General features: G+C 51.1%; 1 protein-coding gene across 8 annotated transcripts in view; it reads right to left on the bottom strand.

Moving 5' to 3' along the window:
* Nucleotides 1-21,476, bottom strand: part of PUM1 (pumilio RNA binding family member 1) — a 79,460-nt gene extending 57,984 nt beyond the window's left edge. For 3 of the 8 annotated variants that reach the window (XM_041417486.1, XM_041417490.1, XM_041417492.1), the window contains exons 1-3: nucleotides 21,207-21,474; nucleotides 16,741-17,114; nucleotides 1,488-1,556 (exon numbers count right to left, since the gene is read on the bottom strand). In XM_041417486.1, the coding sequence (XP_041273420.1) occupies nucleotides 1,488-1,556; nucleotides 16,741-17,103 (432 nt within the window). In that variant the 5' untranslated portion in view covers nucleotides 17,104-17,114; nucleotides 21,207-21,474. Of the gene's footprint in view, nucleotides 1-1,487; nucleotides 1,557-16,740; nucleotides 17,115-21,206 lie in introns of all 8 variants that reach the window. The other 5 variants (XM_041417493.1, XM_041417494.1, XM_041417489.1 and 2 more) reach the window with 3 other exon arrangements.
* Nucleotides 21,477-23,759: the final 2,283 nt, after the last annotated feature.

Genomic DNA, 23,759 nt, shown 5'->3' with positions numbered 1-23,759 from the left:
CTCCAAAACACAAATCCGAACTTGCTCCTCTCAGAAATGCCTAAATAAACCAAAAGCTGGGAGAAGTCAGCATTTTTAGGAATTCCTTCAGGCGTTCCAGCTCTGTGACCTTGTGTCCTGACAAGCAAAGCGAGTGCTGTGCTCGCTGTGAACCTGCTCTCAGCCAGCCCGGGCTCTCCCTGGGAATGAACCTCCTGCCCAAATGAGGTGTCACAAACTCTTCTCCTCAGAACATTCCCACCCCCAGCATTCCAAAGGCAAGCTGCACATGGAGCACAGCAGCTGCTGTGCAGCAGCTTCAGGCAGGTTTTTAATGTCAGGTTTGCTCCTTTGAAATCGTTTTCACCTCCTCTTAGTCAATAGTCTTGGGGTAAATTAATCCAACCTGGAGAAATGGATTTTCCTCTCAAGCCAAATCAAAATCCAAACTGTATTATAGGAAGGCAGTGATGGAAAGCAGGGATGGAGGAAGAAACAGGGGAAGGAAGGAAGTCTTTGATCTGAGAGAGGGCACCTCCCTATGAATCCCACCACATCACAGTTCTGGTTTGCTCCTTTCTCCAAAACAGCAACCTCAGGGTTCCACGGGTTTTTGTTTCTTACACCTGGCTCATGCACTGGGTAACAGACAGGACAGATTAAACGTGGAGGAAATAAACTGGTCTGAGCTTGAGAGGAGCATCACACTTGCATCAAGCTGAGCTGTCACACATGAACATCCTCCTACCAGACATGATTTTCTCCTCTGTCCTTCCACAAGGGACTCACTAAAGGCAGAAGGAAACAGGCAAGGCAAAGAAGTCTTTCCATCCAGCTTCCAGGAACCTACAGGAACAAGCTACTCTTTCAGGTCACTCTAAAAACAGATAAAATCTCTCTTTTCCAAGAAAACCAGTGGCCATTTCCCCCCTAAATCTGCCATCTCCTTGCTGCTGTGAGAGATTAAATGAACTCTAGCTGGGGTTCTGTGAAGTTCAGCTGCAGGCCCTGCTCTTATCCCTCCTGCAGCCCTGGCTCACCCTGCCCAGTTACTCCAAACCTTAAACACAGCCCTGGCCTTTCTGCAAGAGCCAAAAAAAGGTGGCCAGGACTGAAAACAGAGCAGCAGACAATGCCCCACAGCCCAACGAGGTCTGAGCTCAGTGAATCCCAAAATAAACTTGCTCCAAGGGTTGGGACACCTGTCCCCAGACGGATTTCAAGCTGTTGTTGTGCAGCCACTCTCTCCTGCTGGATGAGCCAACAGGTGGAAGTTTAACTGTTCCTCCCTCTGAGATGGATTCCAGCCTGGCAGGTTTGGGGCCCGGCAGGTTTGGAGTTGGATCAACCACACACACACAACACACACACACACATACAGACACACACATCTTGCAGGCAGAACGAAGAACCCTCAGCATCACAATTGTCCCAGCAGCCTCAAAAAGCTGCTATTTCATTCCTCCCCCCTCCCAAAACACAATTTTTTTTCCAGGCCTCTCACTTACCTCTCCCATAGCCCGTCCCTCCAGAGCCAGCGCTTGGAAATCGTGATTCAGTTCATCCATGGAACGCACCTATTCACAGATGGGGGAGAAAAGGCCATCAGGAAATGCTTTTCTTTGCTGCTATTTTTATTATAATCACAGTTTATAGCCATTCTTCTGCTCCAGACTGAGAGCCTGTAACAAGGTTATGGAGCTCCAGAGTATGACTTGCCTTTAACACTCCCAGCAGTTACAACATTGATATACTTTTGTTATTATACACACACATGTATTATTACACACTGATTTATTTCTGTGTGTTAGATTTATACATGCACAGGAAAGGAACAACCAGCAATTACTTTTAAGACACACAAAGCCTTAACACAACTGTCTCTGCTCATATTTCACAGCGGTTTCAGGTGAGGAAGTCAAGGCATGAGAAGCCAGCATCATTTCAGGTGGGAATCAAGGAAAATCTCCTGTATAAACCCAGCAAATTTACATCTAGGTTACACTGACACGAAGCAGAAAAAAACAACACTTTCATTTGATGAAAACTGAGTCATTTAGAGCGGAAAAATAAAGCATAAACTTGAAACTGCTGTATAAATAAAATGACAAAAGCATAGAACGGATCCACAAGGATGATCCAAGTCCAGCTCCTGGCCCTGCCCAGGCCCCCAGCAATCCCACCCTGGGCAGCCTGAGCTGGAATACCCACAGGATCATTGCTCCAGCTCCTGGACCCCAACAATCCCACCCTGGGCAGCCTGAGCTGGAATATCCACAGGGATGACTAATCCAGCTCCTGGACCCCAACAATCCCACCCTGGGCATCCCTGGAGCTCTGGCAGCCTCGGGGCCGTGCCCATTCCCTGGGGAGCCTGGGCAGTGCCAGCACCCTCTGGGGGAAGAACCTTGCCCTGATCTCCAGCCTGAGCCTGGCCTGGTCCAGCTCCAACCCTTCCCTGGCTGCTGTCCCTGTCCCAGAACAGGAATCAGCACCTGACATGGACTGGGTATGTTGAAACTGCAGGAAAACCCTTCTCCTGCTTCTCATTCCCAAATCTCAGCTGCAGAGCACACAGGAGGAAGCAAATTCAAAAAGAAACCCCAACTCTGGACTCGAGGCCAAAGCCCAGCAGCTGAGCCACGTGCTGGGACTGGAGCAGGTGACTGCTCTCCCCTGCCCCACTCCAGTGTCCCAGCAGCCACAAACTCCCCTCCTACTCAGTGTTTACACACTCCCTGCAGCCCAGCAGGGCTGAGGCACCTCTGTGCTCAGCAGGGAGGAGTTGATAAAGCACTTTTAAATGAGCAATGCCCACACTGATCCAGGCTGCTTGCAGCAGCTGCAGGTTTACAGCAGGGTTTAGTCCTGCCTCTGCACACAGCCCTGCCAGGCCGAGGAAGGAGCTCAGCAATATCTGGTGGGTGAGTTACATGACCAAAAAAATCCCAAAAACTGTTAGATGCTCATGGCCCACCAGTGACCAGCACTGTAATGTTACACTGCCATCACTGACCTTAACCATGACTTCTGATACTGCAGCACCACTTCCAGCAGAACCAAGACCTTGGGATTATGTTTTATTTCTGTTCTAAGATAATATTCTATAGATCTCATCTAAGACAATATTCTATAGATCTCATCTAAGAATCAGACAGAAGAAAGAACCACATTAACCTCCAGAAATCCCTTCCAGTCTGAATTCTTCTATTCCGTGGCTGTCATACTTTGCAAAAGATTAGTGGTATATTAGTTAATTATTTAATAGGTATTTACATAATTTGCAAATTCTCAGGGGTCACTTATTCAGAATCCCAGTTTAAAAATCAGGTTAAAAATTTCCTGTTACTGTATCTCAGTTATTTTCAGTTCTGCCTCAGCCTTGCCACCTTTTGCAGTGACATTTGTCACATGGGCCACCGACACCAAGTGAAACCCTTCCCAAAACTGCAGCCCCAAGGACTTTCCTCCCCTGCCAGCTCCATCCCTGCTCTGCAGCTGACACAGCTCAGCTGCCTGGTGCCACACGAACGTCACTGGGACCAAATTCTTCCATGGAGCCCTTCAAGCTGAACTCATGGAAAGTGCTGCAACATCCAGATGTGCCAAACCACAAAAGCTGGCAGAGAGCAAATGATTATTTCCATCAGACATCTCAGGAATGGAGAAGTAGCAGAGAGAGATTCAGGAGGTGATGTGAACTCACAGCTGCTGAAGTGATGTCCCAGCAAACCACAGAAGCCACTGCAAAGGCTGCTCAGAGTGTGTCCAGCAGCTTCCCCAAAACAAACCATCTCCCAGGGGTGGGTGCTGAGCTGTAGGAACCTCAAAATAAAGCTGCTACAAAGATCCAATCACTACATTTCCAGAAAAGCCAAAAGGATATTAAGTGTTATTTTTACTTGATTTGGTCGACATGGAATCAAGGAATGGTTTGGGTAGGAAGGGACATTAAAGCTTCTCCAGTGCCACCCCTGCCATGGCAGGGACACTTCCCACTGTCCCAGATTGCTCCAAGCCCTGCCCAACGTAGCTTTGGACACTGCCAGGGGCAGCCACAGCTGCTCTGGGAATTCTATCCCAGCCCCTCTCCATCCTCCCAGGGAATAATTTCTCCCACATATCCAATTTAAACCTATTCTCTGTCAGTTTGAAGCCATCTTCCTCTGTCACCCCAGGCTTGTGTCAATAGTCCCTTCTCCATTTCTCCTTGCAGGCACTGGAAGGCCACAATGAGATCACCCCGAGCCTTCTCTTTTCCAGGCTGAACAATCCCAATTCTCTCAGCAGAGGTGCTCCAGCCCTGCAGATGACTCGTGGCTCCTGGAGTCACTCCAGCAGGACAATGGCACAGGAGAAACAGGCTGTCCCCATCCCCTTCCCCAGTATCCCTTACCCCAGCCATGATGAAAAGCAGAAAATAAAAACTGCCTTCTCTATCAACTACCAGATGTGAGGAAATGAAGAAATTATTCATTCAGAGATATTTCACATCCCTTATCATCGCTCTTTCAAGAATCCTAACGAATATGGATAAAAGCATTTTCTAAATTGGGTCTTTGTGCCTGATTTTGGCCACTCTGAGCTCAAAGTGTCCATAAACAGCAATTCTCCAGCTCTTTCCCTCAGCCACACACACAGTTTCCTTACCCTCATTGATCACTGGATCTATTTATTTGATTTTCCAAGACTGCACCCAAAAGACCCTTTTCCCATTTCTCAGCAGCTATAATGTTAAACAGCAACACATTTTCACCTCATTGCACACAAATATCACAGGGCTCCTTCATTTTCCTTCCACAAAGAACAGTGTCTGAAACAACAGAACACAAAGCCAAAGCCATGATTTCCAACACCTCTGCATTCCAGAAGTCAGGGAATGCCCTTTAAACAACAGAGCTGATCTTCCACCTCATCAGGATCTCTTCTTGTTACTGATCCCAGAGCTCTGAGGAGCACAGAGCAGAGCCAGGGTGGTGTAAACACAAAAAACAAGGAGGTCCAGAGACAGAACTTCTCCCCAGATGAGCACTGACGCCGATTGGATTTGATTACCAGAAAATGTGGCTCACCACTGAAGCAGAGATTTGAAAGAAATCCACAAGACAACGCCAGGATCAATCGGCTGCATGAGGGAGTGATGCCCTGACACCTGGAGCTGATGTGACATCCCGGGAGGGAGAGGTGACCTCCACAAACTTCAGGAATCAGGAATCACGCAAGGAGAGGGCAGCTGGAGTCCCAATCCCTTGCGATCCAAACCTGACTCCCACTGCTCTCAGCCAGCAGCACCCCAGGCTGCCCCTGCTCCAGCCTGCTCCAGGCAGGCTGTGCCCTCTGGGAAGGGATGCAGAGTGCACATCCTCACAGGAGCCAGCTGCTGCCTTCCCGAGGACGAGAGAACTCCCCCCTCCTGCTCACACACACCACGGAACCCCACTGCACAAAATGAAGGTTCTGGACACGAGCACCACGCTCCAGAACGAGTTCATTGCACAAGAATATTCCTCTCCTCGTCACTGAACGTGCGGATGCACTCAGGAATTATGTAAATCTCGTTCAAGAAGAACGATTTCCACACACTAATACAGGAATGTGTGTCACTGTAACACACTCCAGCTCCGGCCACTCCACTGACTCAGATACCATCCCCTGCCTGCCCGGTGGGAGCACACATCCCAAAGTGGGATTTGCCACCAGCCATGCTGAGAAACTGGAGCAAAACCACAGGATCACTGCACCTCCCGAGGCTGGGGGGAATTCAGCCCCTGCACCAGTTCCCACCTCTCTTGCTGAAAAACACAGGGCAAAGCAAGACACAGCTGCATTCCTAGTGCACACCCCTGAGACACAGCTGCATTCCCAGTGCACATCCAAGAGACACAGCTGGATTCCCACTGCACACCCCTGAGACACAGCTGGATTCCCAATGCACATCCACCAGACACAGCTGGATTCCTCATTAACATCCCTGAGGCACAGCTGGATTCCTCACTGCAAATTCCTCTCTGACACATCTCCAAACCTCATTCATTCTCCCAGATCACTGAGGCTGGAAAAGATCTCTGAGACCACTGAGTCTAAGCTGTGCCCCATCCCCACCTTGTCCCCAGCCCAGAGCTCTGAGTGCCACATCCAGGGACTCCTGGGACACCTCCAGGGATGGGCACTCCAAACACCCCTGGGCAGCTCCTGCCGAGGCCTGATCCCCCTTTCCATGGGGAAATTCCTGCTGTGCCCACCCTGAGCCTGCCCTGGCCCAGCCTGAGGCCATTCCCTCTCCTCCTGTCCCTGTTCCCTGGAGCACAGCCCGACCCCCCCCGGCTGTCCCCTCCTGTCAGGAGCTGTGCAGAGCCACAAGGTCCCCCCTGAGCCTCCTTTTCTCCAGGCTGAGCCCCTTCCCAGCTCCCTCAGCCTCTCCTGGGGCTCCAGTCCCTTCCCAGCTCCGTTCCCTTCCCTGGACACTCTCCAGCCCCTCAGCATTCTCCTGTCACGAGGTGCCCCAGCAGTGGCAGTACAGGGACAGTCACTGCCCTGCTCCCGCTGGTCACACTGCTGCTGACACAGCCCAGGTGGCAGCAGCCTTTGGCACATCTGGGCACAGCTGGTCCATGTTCACAATGTCACCAGCAACCCCAGGACCTTTCCCAGCTTTCCAGGCTCTGCCCAGCCTAGAGCTGCTGGGGGTTGTGGTGACCCACAGGCAGGACCCTGCACTTCACCCTACTGATCCTCTCAACCCCCTTGGCCTGGCACCGGTGCTCCAGGGACCTTTCACAACTCCAGACACCGCAGACACCCAATCCTGCTCCAGGAGGACAAAAAGCATGGAATGCTTTCAGCTCTCCTGTACCACAGACTTCAACAGTTCAAACCCATTTCTCCAGTGGTCCATTCACACCTCACGAGCTGCAGAGCAGCCTCTCAGCAGTTCTGAATCATTCCAGCCCCCCAAGCAGCTCATTCGTGTCAGGCAGCCACCTCACACAGGACAACTGCACTTTCTTTCCTTTTAAATAAGACTAGGCAGCCTCAGCATCGCAAAACTCGGTGACAACAGCTTAGAAGCAAATGTTTTCCTTGTCCCAAAGCTACCCAGACACCAGCCCCTGTCCGCGTCTGGAGCACTTCTGAAGGGATGGAGCTGTACCAGACAGGCACAAAGCACAATCCCAGCAGGTAGGTGGGGATGTTCTGTGTGCTGGGACCAGCTGCTCACCCACCACCCCACAAACCCAGGCTGACACTTTCCCCTGTCTCCAAGCCCCTTGAACACACCCCATCACGGATTCAAGTTTTCCGATCTTGTGCTTTTAGAAAAGCAAAGACTCAGATGCTCATCACACACATCACCAAAGATCCACAGGCCCTCCAGGGATCACCCTGGAGAGTGAGAGTGGAGGAACAACCCACACACAGGGACTGGGACCGAGCCCCTCCTGCCCCAGCTCCAACACTGCCCCCCAAACCAGGCCCTGGTGTCCCCTGGGGTAAAAAACTGCAACACAGCAAAGGGGTCATAGAGATCTTCCAGGGCTGGAGCCCCGCTGGAGCCAGGCTGGGAGAGCTGGGGGTGCTCCCCTGGAGAGGAGAAGGCTCCAGGGAGAGCTCAGAGCCCTTGCAGGGCCTGAAGGGGCTCCAGGAGAGCTGCAGAGGGACTGGGGACAAGGATGGAGGGACAGGACACAGGGAATGGCTCCCACTGCCAGAGGGCAGGGCTGGATGGGATCTTGGCAATTGGGAATTGTTCCCTGGCAGGCTGGGGAGGGGCTGGGCTGGAATTGCCAGAGCAGCTGGGGCTGCCCCTGGATCCCTGGCAGTGCCCAAGGCCAGGCTGGAGCCCCTGGGACAGTGGGAGGTGTCCCTGCCATGGCACGGGTGGGATGGGCTGAGCTTTAAGGTCCCTTCAGAACCAAACCACACAGGATTCCATGGAATCACAGAATGCCAGATACCCAAACCTGCAGCAGCCCCAGAGCCCAGCTCCTGCCAGGAGCCAGGGCACTGCTGGTGCTGCAAACTCCAGCTCACTGGCCCCAGCAAAGCCAGGCCCCAGGGAATGGCACTTGTCAAAAGGGATTCTGCACTCAGGTCAATTAACAGCAGCCAGGGCCCCAAACTGTCCTTCTGATTACTAAACACTGAGCTGAAGCACCAACAAATTAGCATGGAAACAACAGGGAATTTACCTTGCAGATTTCCAGGACTGTATTTTTCATTCTAGAATAATCCAGGGGGGTTTTACATGCCCTGAGAGCGACCAGCAAAGCATGTGAATTGTAATTTTAGGTAAATATTAATGTCAACAGTCTGTGTTAATACTGCACCTTATATTAAGCAAATATGGTTGCTAAAATGACCTTTACATATAAATTCCAAGTGCAGGGCTGTATCACATTTCAGGTATCCCAGGGGATTGTACACCAGTTTTTTATATATTAAGGAATCCTCATTTATGTAGAATTTACATTCACCTGGGCAGACAGGCAGCCAAACTATCCAAGGCTAAATTTCACTCTCAACCCCAAAGGATTCTTTTTCTTTCTCCTTATCCAAGAGATGTTCCCCAGGAAGCAAAAGGCAAGTAGAATTAAACAAAGAAATAAAACAATCTGGCATAAAGGAGGAAAAAAACCCCAGAAAACTAACTAGAAATTCCTTTGGAGAAAAAGAATCTAAAAAATAATTACTAGTAAATATTTGAGCTAAGAAATATTCTAGTGATGATCTGAACTGTCTCTAAAAGTGCACTGTGAAGCCAGATTTATGAGTTTTTATTTTTTTAGGCTGAACATTAAATAGATCAAATACCTGTATTTACTGGGGGTAGCAGTGACTGAAGAGGGTTTCAATGATCTGTTTGTACTTAGCCAATTCTCTTAGAGGGGAACCAAAGCAAACCTCTGCCAGCCCCAGCTCTCCAGGTTCCCATTCCCACCCCCTGCTCCTCACCTGGCCCCATTCCCTTCTCCCAGCCCTTCCTCAGCCCAGGATCCACCTTCCCCCCCTCACACTGGAGCGTTTGTTCTCCCCAGTTCCCCTCCTGGCCAGGAGGGATCTGCTCCAGGACGGGCCCTGCAAAGCCAGGAACTCCTGAAGCTGGAACATGCAAATGGATCATTTCAATATTCCTTTGATCTGCACTAAATTACAGGGCCCAGTGCTGCCCTCAGCCCTGCAAACCAGCTCCAGGGAACCCCACAGATACTTCCACAGGGAATTCTGGGCTGAGCTCCTCTTTGCCACCCTGGCAAAAAAAGGCATGGCACGGGATGGGTGCTGGGACCACAAATCGTGGGAAGGACTCTCCTGCTGCTGGCTGAGCTCTTGGAGGGCCTGAGGAGCCTCCCAGGATTTCAGTTCTGCTGGGGGATCTCTCTTGTTTTGCTCCTCCACTGCTGCAGAGGAATGTGGGAAATGATATCATTATTATATTTCTCTGCAGAGACAAATGTCCTGATTTCTCAGCTCTAAGATCCCAGAATTCCAGACTGATTTGGGGTGGAAAGGACCTTAAAGCCCATCTCATTCCACCCCTGCCATGGGCAGGAACTCCTCCCACTGTCCCAGGCTGTTCCAGTCTCGTTCCAGCCTGGAAGAACCAACAGCATTTGTTTTGTTTGTGAGAAAACAAGATGAGATTCCAAGTCCTCCCTATTTGTACATGCCAGGTGCTTACCTAGAGCACCTCCAGAGTGTGATTATTCCTTGAATATTTATTTTTAACTCCTGTACATTCTGCAAGTGTGAATGCAACATTTCCATCCACTTGGCCTCTATACTTTAAGTCTTGCTCAATTTACAATTAAAAAACAAAACAAAACAAAACAACCTCCAATCAAACACTTCTCTAGTAAAACATCTCTCAAAAAAAGGCAACATTACTACAGGAACACCAGAATTGAGACAAGTGAAGAATAAAAATCATCAAAACCAAGAAACATCCTTAGAATGGAGAGGAGAAAACCAAAAACTACAGCTGAATACTATGATTTATATACTCACCATTGTTAAAACTCTTTAAATGAACTAAAGGTTTACACATTTCAGATGGAAACAAATCCTCCTTCAGCTGGGGGAGGCTGCTTGAGTTTGAACAGCTCACACAGGAGGTTATTTCAAAAATGCCAGATCTGAGTGCAGTCAGACAATTCACAGCATCCAGGAGAGGGGAAATGCATTCCCCAGCTGACAGCAAGGAAAGCATCACACTCCACAACAGGTTTGCACAGACAACCAGAGCCAGGGTTAAAATACCTTCTTCCATCAACTGATTACTGCCCTATTTTTAGCCTTCTCCCATAACAATAGTGGGTAAAGAAAGAATGTGAAGTCACAAGTATTAGACAGGATTAGGTGGTTTAACTACTATTTTTGTAGTAAAGGGTTCATGGTTAGAATTGCTACTACCATTAGCACTGGAAGCAAAAAGCCATTGAAATTGCAGATTGGCTAATGCCTTCCCTGGCATGGGGCCAGGCTGATTAATGATTCAGGGGACAGAAATAACTGCAGCAAAGGCAGCCTTGCAGAGGGGCTCTCCTTCCTTAGCTAATTATGTTTTTCCTCCCATTTTATCCACCCAGGGAAGCGCTTCATTAATGTGGAATTTAGGTTACCCTGCCACGTCTCAGGCACATATTGGGGTGCAGGATTCAAAAATACTGGATTAGGGAAGAAACAACCTTAATTTTGTGCTGCTGGAGCTGGCAATACCTTGGGAAAACCATCTTCTGCACCCCAGGTGTGTGCCTGGATCCGTGGGTTTGCACAAGAGCTTGGGGCCATGCTAAGATCTGACCTTGGGGGGCTTTTCCTTTTACTCCCAGCCCTATTCTGACCTTCCCAGGTTTAAATTCAGAGGGAAAAAGGCGTGGAGAAGGGATGCAGCAATGTTTAATTGCACTGCCAAGGCACCTCTGTCGGAACAGATGAGAGTGGCCTCAAACCACCCTGACAGGGACTCAGAGGGTTTACCAACAGTCGAGTTTACCCCAGAATGAAAGTCTGAACAGGGCAAGAACCAAAGACAGATGTTCCCAATAAAAACAACTGCCCTGGAACAGAAGTTAGCCTTAACAAAGGCAGGAGTAACAGGAGAGCTGAGAGCAGCTCCTTGCCGGGAGGGAGCAGCATCACATGGCAGCAGCACAAAGGAGCATTTGTTCAGCCTGACATCAGCACTCAGGGAAAACAGCCTGGAAATCATCCCTGACACACCTAAGAGGGAATTCTCTGAGCCAGGCAGGCCACAGACAATGCTCTGCAACAGCTCTTTACTACAATGCTCTGCAACAGCTCTTCATCGAGGAGATTTCTGATCAGCAGCTGGAATTTGTGGCAGTTCATGAGGAACAGGCAACCGGGGATGGATTGGGGTGGCTGGGGAGGGATTGTGGGGCTCAGATCCACTGTAAAGCTTCACGTATTTACAAAAATGCTCCCAAGATCACAACCTGCTCTGCAGAAGCACAAGGAGGTCACAGCAACTCTGCAAACCACAAATGAGCTGCTAAGGGGAGAGCAAAGTTGGGAAGAGGGGAGGAGAAAACAAGCAGGACAAGTTCTGTAATAAACCTCTTTTCAAAGCACACTCATACAAGATATCCACCGAATTACCTGAAGTCTTCTGGAAGCACTGAATTTGTGAATTCAGTAATGTGAAAGTGTTTTTGCTCTTCCTGAGTGAGCACCATGACAAGGAAGCAGAGCAGAACAGCAACAACCACAGAGAAATCCCAACACTGGGTCACTTGGGCAAGCCCAACTGGACAATCTTGCAGAATGGACAATCTTGCAGATTATCTGCAGCTGCCCATGAGGAACAATAAAATCCATGGATTTGGAGGAAACAGAGTCTGAAATATCCAACTAAGCCAATCTACTCGTCCTCCTTCTGCCTCAGGAGAAATTTTCAAGGAGCAACACAAAGCAGAAAACCAAATTAAATGTTCCAGTTCCCCTCCCAAGCTACCCCTTCACTATGGAGAAATCTCTGTGAAACAGATCAGTCAAACCAGACATTTCATTTCAGCAAGGAATTATGTTTCAAATTACCTGGGTATCAAATTAGCACAGCCTTTTCACTGCCAGGGAAAGGAAAGCCCTGAGCAGTTCACTGGGACACAAGGAAGTTCCCATGAAAACTCAACAGGTTTAATGAAACAGAGGTCAGAAACACCTCCCAGAGCTGAGCCACAGGTGCTGTCACATGGTTTGTGTGACAAGGACTCACTCCATGCCTTCAACCCCAGCACAGACAATACATTCAATTATTTGGAGCACATATCCACAGGCACATCAGAAATCACTGAATGGTTCGGGTTGGAAGAGACCCCAAATCCCAGCTCATTCCACCCCCGCCATGGGCAGGGACACCTTCCACTGTTCCAGGTTGCTCCAACCTGGCCTTGGACGCTTCCAGGGATGGGGCAAAATCTCTGTCCTAAGGAGTTAAGCATCACTTAGCCAGGATTTCCCTTTGGAAGAACAAACACCAGGGCTGCCTTTGCTTCCAGGACCTTTTTAGAGGCTCTTGCCACAACTTTCAGGCGAGCTCTGGCCACAGTTACTGCCAGCAGCACCCAGCATTGCCAAACGTGCTCAGATCCAGCTGCTCCCAGGACAGGAAGGAGCCCGGCTGGAGGAGCTGTGCCCCACGAGGGCAGCTGCCAGAATTATCTCCTGCCTTTGCCTGAATCCAGCTCCCAGTGAAGAACTCACATGGTCACACTGCCAAAAGGCAAAACGGAGCAGAAACCCCAGTCCCAGCCCTGTTGTGCTGACTATTCTTCACCAACTCCATGTGAAAAATTCCCCACATTCAACGAGACCATCCCTGCAGAGTTCTATTGTCTCCAATTATTAATTAAACATGCTCTGAGAGAAAGCAAATGCCTCAAATCATTTGCTTCTACCAAGCAACTCCCACACTACCCGAGTGCAATTCCGACAGTCTAAGCATATCCAGTGACTGCAATTCCAGAGGGACACCACCACAGAACTCTCCCTTCACTCCAGTTCAAGCACACACACGCACGAGCCACGGGAGACCCCAGCCAAGAAAACCCAGCCAATTTTCCTAAAAACCTGCTCAGTGTTGATAACTTGTCTCAGCTGAATATCCCAAGTGTCTTTTCACCGCCCTCAGGAGCAGCAGAGGCTGTCTGGGTTTGTGAGGAGATCTGTGCAACCTTTCATAACCAAGGCAGACCCAACCCGGGCCCTTCCTCACCTGGAGCCATCCTGTGCCCTCCCTCCACGATGTCCTGATCCCTGCCCGTGGTTTCTGCAGGATAAACAGCACACAAACACTCTCCTGCAGTCAGGGGAACGCTCTGCCCAACACCAACAGGCATCAGACAGCCTAAACCTGCTCACTCCAACATTAAAATCACTGGGGACCCTGAACCTCAGCCTCATCCTGCTGCTTTTTATGAATAAAAAGAGAAAAATGTCCAGTTTAGTGTCTTCCATGGAAGTTTGGTGATTAAGGATTTGGAGCTGCAAACAGCTGGGATTTTGCTCAGGAGAACTGAGAGACCACATTAGGAAATCAAAAGTCTGATTCCAGCATCTTCAGTGTCTGCAGGGACAAAGAAAATCTTGCAACACAAGTTTTTTTTGTGTGGATGGTGAAGCTTTGACACCTAAATTTGTGAAATGACAGGGGCATCTTTAATTGCTTCATTTTATATAAAAACCTGGCCCCAAACACACCTTTCAGAGGAGACGGGGAAAACGCAACAGGAAAAGAAAGTTTCTAAGCAAAACACAGACACAGCAATTTCCTGCTGCTCACAAGGAGAGGATACCACCAGGAGGGAGCTTCTCTCCCCCCTTCCTTGGGAGAAACTTTTCCTTAAGCCATCCCTGCTAAAGCCACTCTCAGCCCAATTCCCAGAGCTGCCAGGAGGGAAAGTGACCAGGAGGAACAGCACAACGAAACCCAAGGAAAATCAGGATATTGCAGCTCAGTTGTGACTCACAGCACTCCTGGCTGTTCAACACCACCATGAAATGTCATCACTTGGTAAAAGCCACGGCAGTGTTATCACCAACAGACACACGTTTGTCTACACATGCAACAAAAAGAATCTGGGATTCAACAATTAAAATCTTTCTACCTTTAATTACGACCTCCCAGGCTCTAGGCAGACATTAACCTATATTAACTGATAATTATTTTTTTTCTGACTTCCCATTATCTTTTAGCTACTGAGTTTCCTAACCAGTCTTTAAGGCTGGGCCCTCACTGAACCATCTCTGAAAGTCCAAAATGAAAAGTACAGTAATAAAAGTGCATCCATAAGAAACAGAGTCAGGAGACATCCCTAATGATTCCCTACCTCCCTGCATTTCCCAGCACTTCCTTCCACTTCTGTTCTTGCAGGCCAAATTCAATTCTACCCCAGCTAAACCCAAACTGAATGAAATCATTTTGCACGCATATGATTAGTCCTTGCTCCAAGGAATTTATAATTTAAGCAGCAGATGTGGAGGTGGCCAAGAAGTCAGAAGAATGGCAGTGCTAGGATTACACATATCCTGCATTCTGCTTCCCAGGAGTAAAACCCTGAGGCAAGCAGAGACCCATGGAAAAAGAGGGATGGAGCACCAAACTCTGACAAAAGTGCCCATCAATCACTGGGGCACCCAGTACCGAACAAGACAGAGTGCCCCACCTCAGAGCTCACCTGGAAGAAATTACAGACACAAAGATTGGTTTGGAGATGAGCACTGAATGCAGAAACGTTGGAACTACGGCTGCACCTCATTTATCAGAGTGTAAAAGCCAGCAGGAAGCAGAACAGATAAAAACCTCAGTGTTAATTCTGGCCTGGTGGGATTTCCTGAGCCTCAGCTCACGGAACTCACAGGGGAATCGGAGAGCATCGCACAGAATCATCTGTGAGCTCCATCCTGCAGGTCTGATCTGTCCACACAACCTTCTCACCGCTGTCCTGCTGCCAGACAACACAGGAACTGGATTTGAGAAGTTCATTTAAACCAGCATATGTTAATGAGCTTTCCTTTCATTAAGTGGTTTATTTATTAGGATCATTTCATTCCACAAGTTACTGAAGAAAATCAAGCTGAGCAACACTTCTGCTGACAACAGGACAAGCCTCTGGATCCGGCAGGATTCTTTTGTTTGAGTGAAAGTTTAAGTCCTTCCATTATTAAATAAATAAAAGTACAAATACCAGCAGAGTTTTTAATGACTGCAAGCTTGGAGTGCCCTGTCCCCACGCCCCTTATCTCCAGTGAGTTTTGTTGTCTTTGCTTTCAGGGATTTGCAGTAAAAGGAGGATGAAAGTGTGAGCTGGAGGAAAAGAGGATTGAGAATTTATGACATCATTTTAATTCATGAAGTCATCTTGCCACAAAATGCCCAAACAATAGCAGGCCCTGCCCAGGCATCTCCACCCCTCCATGGCTGCTTTGATTTGAAAAACCTACAAGTTTGCAGGAAGAAATCCTTGCTTATGGTTTCTTTCAGAACTTAAAACATTAATATCTCTGGCACTGATGTCTCTTGAAGCAAGTTTTACAGTTAGTGACTGAAAACTTGGATAATAAACAGAAAAATTACATCTGTTTCAATGCAGCTATTTCTTCTGAATTGATACCTAAATACTACATTTCTGCATAAGGGAATAACAACAATATTTTTCTAGCTATTTAGCTCATATTGCAGTATTTTATGTGATTTTTCTTCCAGAACAAATTAACAGGGCACTTGGGTTTATTTCTTTGTTGATGTACACACTGCCTTCAGTGAGGCTGCAAAATTCCCTGCAATGTTTGCTTTTAAATGCTCTGGTTGGCAACACATCCCCTGGGGAGGCACAGCAGAGAAGCCAGGGCTTGGCCGCTTTGGTTCCAGAAACTGGAGGCAGGAGATGTTCACAAAGGTTGCAAAAGCTTTGTGTCTGCTGCCCTGGCAATATTTGTGGGGATCATTCTGCTTTAAAATGTGCTTACACTTGGGTTCTGCTGCCTCGGAGAGGAAGCACTCATGTCTTTGATGAGTGAGCTACAGGTCACAGACAGAGTGGAGTGAGTCAGCCACTCATTTAACTGCAGCACAAGTGACAATGCAACTGCTGAAAAGACTTCTAGTAAACACCACTAGCACACAGCCTGGCCCACCACCCCTCTAGAGACTGAGTGGCTCTAAGAAGTTCCTAAAACCACTGCTTGGTGACACTCTTAAGGCTGCTCATCTCAGTTCAGCTACACATCATCAACACCTTCCCCTGTACACGATAACCATAAAAACCCAACCCCAAAGCAAAGAAATCCAGTCAAACATACCACCAGCAACTTCCACTCCTATGTTTTCCAATATCGGGAATGGTAAAAGCCCAACCTACATGCATTGGCAGTTTTGTAATACCATTACATAAGAATTATTTAACTACAGCAACAGATTTGAAAAGCAGCAGCAACAGCAGTCACGGCTATCTATGCTGGTTCACACATCAGAAAAAAAAATCAATAAAGGGAGTGATGAATTTTGTAAACATGCATTCGACTGTCACAGGGAGTGCATTGGGATTTGGGATTTCAACAACCCTCAAGTGCAGAAACCTTTCAACTCAGAGCCACCAGGGCTCTGCCACCCTGAAAAGCGAAAACAAACAGCACCAGTGCTGCCACTCCAGCAGAACCAGCTCCAGCTTTAGAAGAGCACCATGAAAAGCATCTCTGAGAAGGCTGCAGGGTTGACTTGGGAAAGCTGGGATGGTTTTCTACCTGATGCTCTGCATGGATGTTGTCCCCGGTGGGCCAGCGGTGTTTGCTGTTGTTGTAGCCGCCGCCGCCGCTGCCTCCTCCCCCGAGCTGCTCCCCGTGCTGCCTCTGGAAGAAATAATCCACCATGGCGTCGTCCTGGGAGCGCCCCGCCACTCCTATGGATCCGGGCACGGGGCTGGAGTGTGTCCCTGCTGCAAGGGCCTGGTTTGCAGCTGGCTGTGGCTGAGCCTGCGAGCCTGTGCCAGATGTCAGTACCACAGGCATGGTGGGGTTGGCTGTGTCTTGAGCGTGCTGCTTCAGGTGGGGGCTGAACGAGTCCTGCCACAGAACTGCTTTTCTCTTCAAAACGCACGCTACGCTCATTCCACCAACACCTGCAGGGGGACATGGGGGAAACAGAGGGGAAAGAGACATGAAATCCTCCCAGCTGCAGCTTTGAGCATTAAATAACACACCCATCTTGTGACTGGCAGGGGAACATCGCTGTGGCAAAAGCGACTCCTCCAACACACACTGGCTCCGTGAACCCATTAGCCACAACAGCACTGAAAACAAACACAGATCCCACCGAAAAGGCACAAAGATCCCAGTGAAAAGGCACAGAGATCCCACCGAGAACGCGCACAGATCCCACCGAGAACGCGCACAGATCCCACCGAGAACGCGCACAGATCCCACCGAGAACGCGCACAGATCGCACCGAGAACGCGCACAGATCCCACTTTCTGTGCTGCACGGGCTTAACAGGATGTACAGGATGCCCACGAAGCAGCAGCACAATGGCAATTCCTGCCAGGGACAACACACTGACTGGAAAACTCCTGGGAAAAAGCCCCCAAAAATCCCACGGAAGGCAGTGACACCACAACCTGCTGTGCCCATCTACACCAGGCACAAGAGGCCTGGTCCCCCATCCATATAAACACTCAAGGCCCCTGTATCCCACTGTATCCCACAGTACTCCTCAGTCATGCAAAGCAGCAAAGCAACAGTTTGGTTTGGTTTTTGTTTTTCAACGCAAACTGAAAATCCTGGATTTCGTACAGCTCATGGAGCCCAAATACAGCGTGTGCCCTCCCTGCTTACTCAGGAGCTGTGCTCAGGAGTCAGTAAAACCCATGGACAAGCTTTATGGAATTCCCTGGAGAAAGAACAGCAAACCTGGGACCTGGACTCTCAGCAGAACTTTCTAGAGAAGGCACAGCCAGCACTGCTGGTCCTGCTGTTGATGGCACTGGGGGAAATCTGTACAACTCCAACACACTTTCAGTGCCCAGAGCACTGACCACCCCAGTAAAATACCCCACTAAAGAAATACCCCATATGTCTTGCACACATCCAAATGACCTGCAAGCTGGAGGAAAGCCTGCAGATTAAGTTGACAGCAACTCACTAATTTCCTATTCCCCAAATATTTTGATAACATTCCAGCAGCACAAAACCACAGAAGTTTGTTTGTTATTTTAAGGTAGGACTATCAGAGCAATAGAGACACTACAGGTGTGAACAGCAAAATGTTTTCCCCCCCTTATGTAACACTCACACAAGCCAAATTCATTTTTAAAGGCATGGGATAGTCTGAATTAATCTTCACTAAAAAGATCAACAGTTTATGACTTGAGGTACCTAAGTGCAGCCCCACAGAGAGTTCTGAGGATGAAATCGGGGTGGTGGAGCCCTGAGAAGCTCCTGGCAGAGCAACCCCAGGATGTTCCACTGCTGTACCTCGGTGGCTGCAGAGCTTGGCCCTGCTCCTGCCAGCGGCTCCGAGGGCCTGAAAGGCGGCTCTATTCCCTCCCTGCTCCCCGTAGTGGCCCTGAACAACACCCTACTACAAACAACTTCCAAGAACAATTTACTGATGGAGGGGAGACCAAAAAAAGAAATCTGAGTCCCATCTTTGATCAGACTTTGTCAGGTTTGCCCCACGAGTCGAGCATGGGGTTAATACTGAGAGGAAAATGACTCTGAAAACTGCAGAGATCAGGTTGTTTTAATTGCACCTCCAACATAATTTGGTGCTGCACAGACAAAGCCCCCAGGGCCACTCTGCAGGGCTTTTTATACACTCACAACTTAAATACCAGCGACATCCAACAGGACTCACTCCTCCAGCTTTCAAAGAGTCTGGAAATCACCACCTTCCCCACATACTTGAAAAAACACTGAAAACACGATATGACTAAATCTTGACTGATTTTAAGGCTACAATTCAGTTTAATGGCATTTTCCTCTTAACTCCCCCTTAGCAAACAATATCAAAATCCTTCAGTAATATCACATGAAGCACTCAAGGTCCTCTACGCAAAAAAGAACAAAAAAATTAAATAATTAATGGCAAGAAATTCATTTATCATCAAATTGAGGTGTGTATTAGCTGCAGCAATGAAATCTGAGCAGCCCCTTGAAAGGAAGTTACAAGTTATCTCAGGGCAGACTGTAAAAAAAAAACAAACAAACAAAGGAAGATACTATGAATCCCCACCAAAAAATTTCCAGTATCTATAGATTGTGACAAGCCCTTTTACAGTAAGAAACAAGGTACAAAGTCGCACTGCCACAGTCTTTGCTCCTTCAAAAGGCTGCGGATCCCTCTGTCCACATACGCTAATTAATTTCTGAGTTAATAAAGCTGTTATCTTAAAAATCAGGAGGGTCCAGAAAATCTCAGTCAATGGATTAAGGAGAGGCTGCTCCCAGGCGCTTCCTCTTTGGGCTGCTCCAAACACGAGCGGAAAACTTGGCAAAGGCGACATTTTGCAAGGGAGCAAAGGGGAAGGGAGCATTGTGGGTAGTTCAAGTTTAGTTCCAAGCCGTGTTTTTATGGGAATGCCGCGATCGAGGCAGCAGCGGGACAGCTGAATCCTGTCATTCAAAGCTGCCGGAGCGCCGGGAATACGGGCAGCCACCTACACAGGCAAAGCCGCAGCTGCTCAGGGCCTCCGGAGCCTCTTGCATTCCCAAACTCTTCCTAAACACAGGATCAACTTTTCCCAGGTGAAACCCCGGGCTGGCAAACAAAGGCTTCCACGCTGCTCCACCGCGCTCAGGGCCGGCGGCTCTGCTCTTCCCTGGGTGAAAACACGGCGTGGAAACGAGCTGCTCCGTGTTGTCACTGCAGGCAGGACACTGCAGATTACGGGACGTTCCACAAACAACAAAAAACTTCGGAGGAATCTCCCTGAGAGTTTGAAGTACCGGTGGTGACAACACCAAATAAAGCAGCTTTAATCCACACAGAGCCCGGCTCCACAGCCAGATCCCGCCGGCTCTGGTTCCGTATTGCTCTCAAAATCACAGATTATTACAAAACTAACGCGGTGTAAAACGCCCGTTTCAAAAAAGTTCAACCCCAAAGCGGAGGAGTTTGGGTTGGGTGGGTTTTTTTTGGAAAGTTCCACTGGAAATGAAAGCAGAGCCATTGTTTGAGAGCTCTGTGGCCTAGCAGAACTTTTAACGTTATCCCTGTGTTCTCCTGAAAACCTGGGGAGCCGCAGCACTGAATGCCTGACCCATCGGATTCCCAAAAGCAACATTAAAACCAAAAAGGACCCACGGTCCCCCTTTCCCCCCACCTCCATCCCTCCTAATAAAGGAAATTCCTTACTCATGATCTGCCTAATAAAATCTCTCTGCTCCGAACAAAGTTATTAAACATTGACCAAAGCAAACAACAACAATAACAACAACAAAAAAAAAATCAGAGCGTTTCTCAGGTTGGGCCGAGAGGCTCTTAAAATTCCAACTTTGCAGCTCACAAGGGCCGAGGCTGTCGTTATGTGAGCACGAGATAAAAACAAGGGGGGAGAAAAACCCCACACAAACACAAAACCCCCAGGGTCACCCAGCACATCTGAAAGGATTGTTTGCTTTTTTCCTCCCTCCCGCTGCCAGCCCCGACCCTCTCCTCTTCCAGGGACCCCCAGAGCCGCCGAAACCCCCCCAAAACCTGGGGGGATGGAACCCAACAATCCCCCGGAGCCCTGGGGGCAACAAAGCGGGGTCTCGGCCGGAGCCACAGAGCCCCCCGGGATTGAAGGCCCGGGACAAGGGAGAGCCCCCCCGCGATCAAACCGCTCCAGGAGAAAGGGGAGACCCTCCCGAGGAGAAGGGGGAGCCCCACAGACCAAGGGGCAGCCCCCGGCGGGCCGGGCCCGGGGCAAGGCGGGTGAGGGCTGCGATGGGCCCGCGCCCCCCCAACAATAACCCCCGTCCCCGTTACCGGAGCGCCCGCGGGGCCGCGCTCGGGGCCCGGGGGTCCCCCCGCGCCCCCTCCCCGCTAACAATGGGCCCAGGCCGCGGCCCCGACAGGGAGCCGGGCGGGAGCGCCGGCGCAGCGCCCCCGTCGCCGCTCGCCTTCGGGGCGGCCTGGGGCCTCTCCTCCCGCGCCCCCCGCCAATATGCGCCCACGGGCGGGTCCGCGGGGGTCCGCGGCGCCGCGGAGCCGGCCCCGGGCCGGTACTCACGGGCGGAGCGCTCGGATGCAGACGGATGCCGGGCCCCCCCCGGCCGCTCGCCGCTGCCTCTCCCCGGCCGCTCACTCCGACAACATGGCGGCGCGGCGGGGCCGCGGCCGCGCTGCACCACGGGAAGGCGAGGCCGCTCCAGCGCCGCCGGGACGGGGCGGGATGGACCGGGAAGGGCCGGGACGGGACGGGGATCGGGATGGACCGGACCCGACCTGACCGGGACGTGCCCAGGCTGTTCCCCGACCCTGCCACACTGCCCAGGCCGGGGTCAGTCCGCAGCGCCCCCCCAGCGTGGCCCCTGCCCCGGACGGGGTGCGGGCATAGCCCCGCCTCCAGCCCCGCGCTGCCGCTGGCACCGCCACCAGCGCTCGCCGGGCTGGCGGGGATGGATGGGGGTGAGTCCCCCTGCCTGGGAACCCTGATTTCCCCGCTAGTCCGGGCATCCTGAACGCTCTGCACCCCACTGCCTGGACATCCCACAGCCGCCGAGCCCCCCCGGCCTGAGCGCCCCGAGTCCCCCCAGCCTTGGCACTCCCAGCTTCTGCACAGCGAGCCTCTCCAAGCCGGGACATCCTGAGCCCCCCCGGCTGGGCAAGCTCGACACCCCAAGCCTCCCAGCCTGTGCACCCTGAGCTCCCCAAGCCTGAGCACACCGAGTGGTCTCCGTCCGAGCCCACTCCCCCCAGCCTGGGCATCCTGAGCTCCCGGAGTCCCCCCAGCCTTGGCACTCCCAGCTCGTGCACACCGAGCCCCCCAGCCCGGTCCCCCCGAGCCCCCAACAGCGGTGATCCCCCTCCTGCCCCAGAACCGCACCGGGGGCACCGAGCGCCGGCTGCACCGCGGCGCCTCCTCACCCTCCACCAACCGCCAAACACAATTTTGGGGCGCTTCTCCCTTCGTGCCTCCCCTTCCCCACGTCCCCTGCCCACAAAGCCGGGGTTGCGGGGAAACTACAGCCCCCGGCGTGCGGCGCTGGGCGCGGAGCCCGGGCAGGGCAGGGCGGGCGGCGCTGGCCGCTGGGAGCGGTAGTTCTGCCCCGGCTCCTCCATGTTAAAGGGGCAGCCCTGGGCAGCGCCTTTGTGCCCTCCTGCCCCGCCGTGCTGCGCTCCCGGCGCTGTGCGGGAGGCTGAGCGCTTCATGCTCTCATGGAATATTTTCTCCCCGTCTTGGCGAGGCACGCAGGGAATCAGGAGGGAAGTGCCGGCGCTGGGGAGAGCTCGGGACGTGCCCTCACTTGCACGGAGACAGAACCGGCAGCTGTTCCCAAGGGCTCCGGCCGGCCGTGGGGCACAGAGCCCGCGGCGCGGGCGGGTCTCCGCGGCCGCAGCTTTTGTGGGTTATGAGGGTACAAGAAGTCACTTCATGCCCGAGTTCTCGGTCGTTAAAACACGTGCAAAGCTGGATCAAGCCGTGCCTTGCATCCATTTTCTGCTCGATAGGCTGCCGGGGTGATTGATGGGTGCTCCACCACCTCACCGCCTCTTCCAGCGTGCACTGCCTTGTGGGGCAGCAGGACCTCACCCCAAAAACCTGGGGAAACAAGGCTTGGAGGGTTTGGTGCTGGGTGCCCCAGGCCGGGCGTGACATGACAGTCAAGATAAACAGCGAGAAAAAGTTTTCACTGCTGAGGGTGGGTTTGGAGCCGAGACACCCAGAGGTGGCTTTGGCCAGCAGCAGTCTGGCTTGTGTGACCTGGCCAAGCCCTGCTGGGATAAACTCGGCTCTGCTGGGCTTGGCTCTACCGGGTTGAGCTCTGCTGTGATAGCGAGCACGGACCCACGCGAGGCTGAGAAGTGAACATGGCTCTTCTGGGTCATTCCTGTGGCTCCAGTGTCTTGAATTCCATGGAGAGGGGAAGGGGCTGGGGAAGGAGTCCTGTGAGGAGAGGCTGAGGGAGCTGGGAAGGGGCTCAGCCTGGAGAAAAGGAGCTCAGCGGGGACCTTGTGGCTCTGCACAACTCCTGACAGGAGGGGACAGCCGGGGGGGTCGGGCTCTGCTCCCAGGGAACAACATGAGAGGAAATAGACTCAGGTTGTGCAGAGGGAGGTTTGCGTTGCATATCAGGAAAAAATTGGATATCAGGCATTAGCACAGAAAGTGAAACCACGACCCCTGAAAGTGTTCAAAAACTGTGTGAATGTGGAATCTGAGGATGTGGTTTAGTGGTGAACATGGCAGTGCTGGGTTAATGGTTGAACTGGATGATCTCAGAGGTGTTTTCCAGCATCCCAAATATTTCCATGATTCTGTGGGGGCCCATGCAGTGTCCCCAAAACACCAACAGTGTGGCCAAGGCCAGCCTCTCGCTGGGGTAGAAATGTGAATGGTGGAACTGTGTCATCTGGGCACTGGACCAACTCAATCTGCCTGCACACCCTTCTCCTCTGGTTCCACCCATCTCCTGGGCACCCTGGGCTGATACAAGGCACCAGCGATGGCTCCTGGCTGACAAAGATTTGGGCTGCAAAGCCTGAGAGGTCAGGAGTTCTTTCCCACACCATGTTCTCACTGGGGACAGAGGGCCCTGCACTTCTTCTGGCCACTTTTGGG

This window comes from Onychostruthus taczanowskii, unplaced genomic scaffold (genome assembly GCF_017590055.1).
Source record: "Onychostruthus taczanowskii isolate IOZ18803 unplaced genomic scaffold, ASM1759005v1 scaffold56, whole genome shotgun sequence".
Classification (NCBI taxonomy): domain Eukaryota; kingdom Metazoa; phylum Chordata; class Aves; order Passeriformes; family Passeridae; genus Onychostruthus; species Onychostruthus taczanowskii.
Note: the sequence above shows the minus strand (reverse complement) of the source record. Positions and strands in the feature narration are given on the sequence as shown.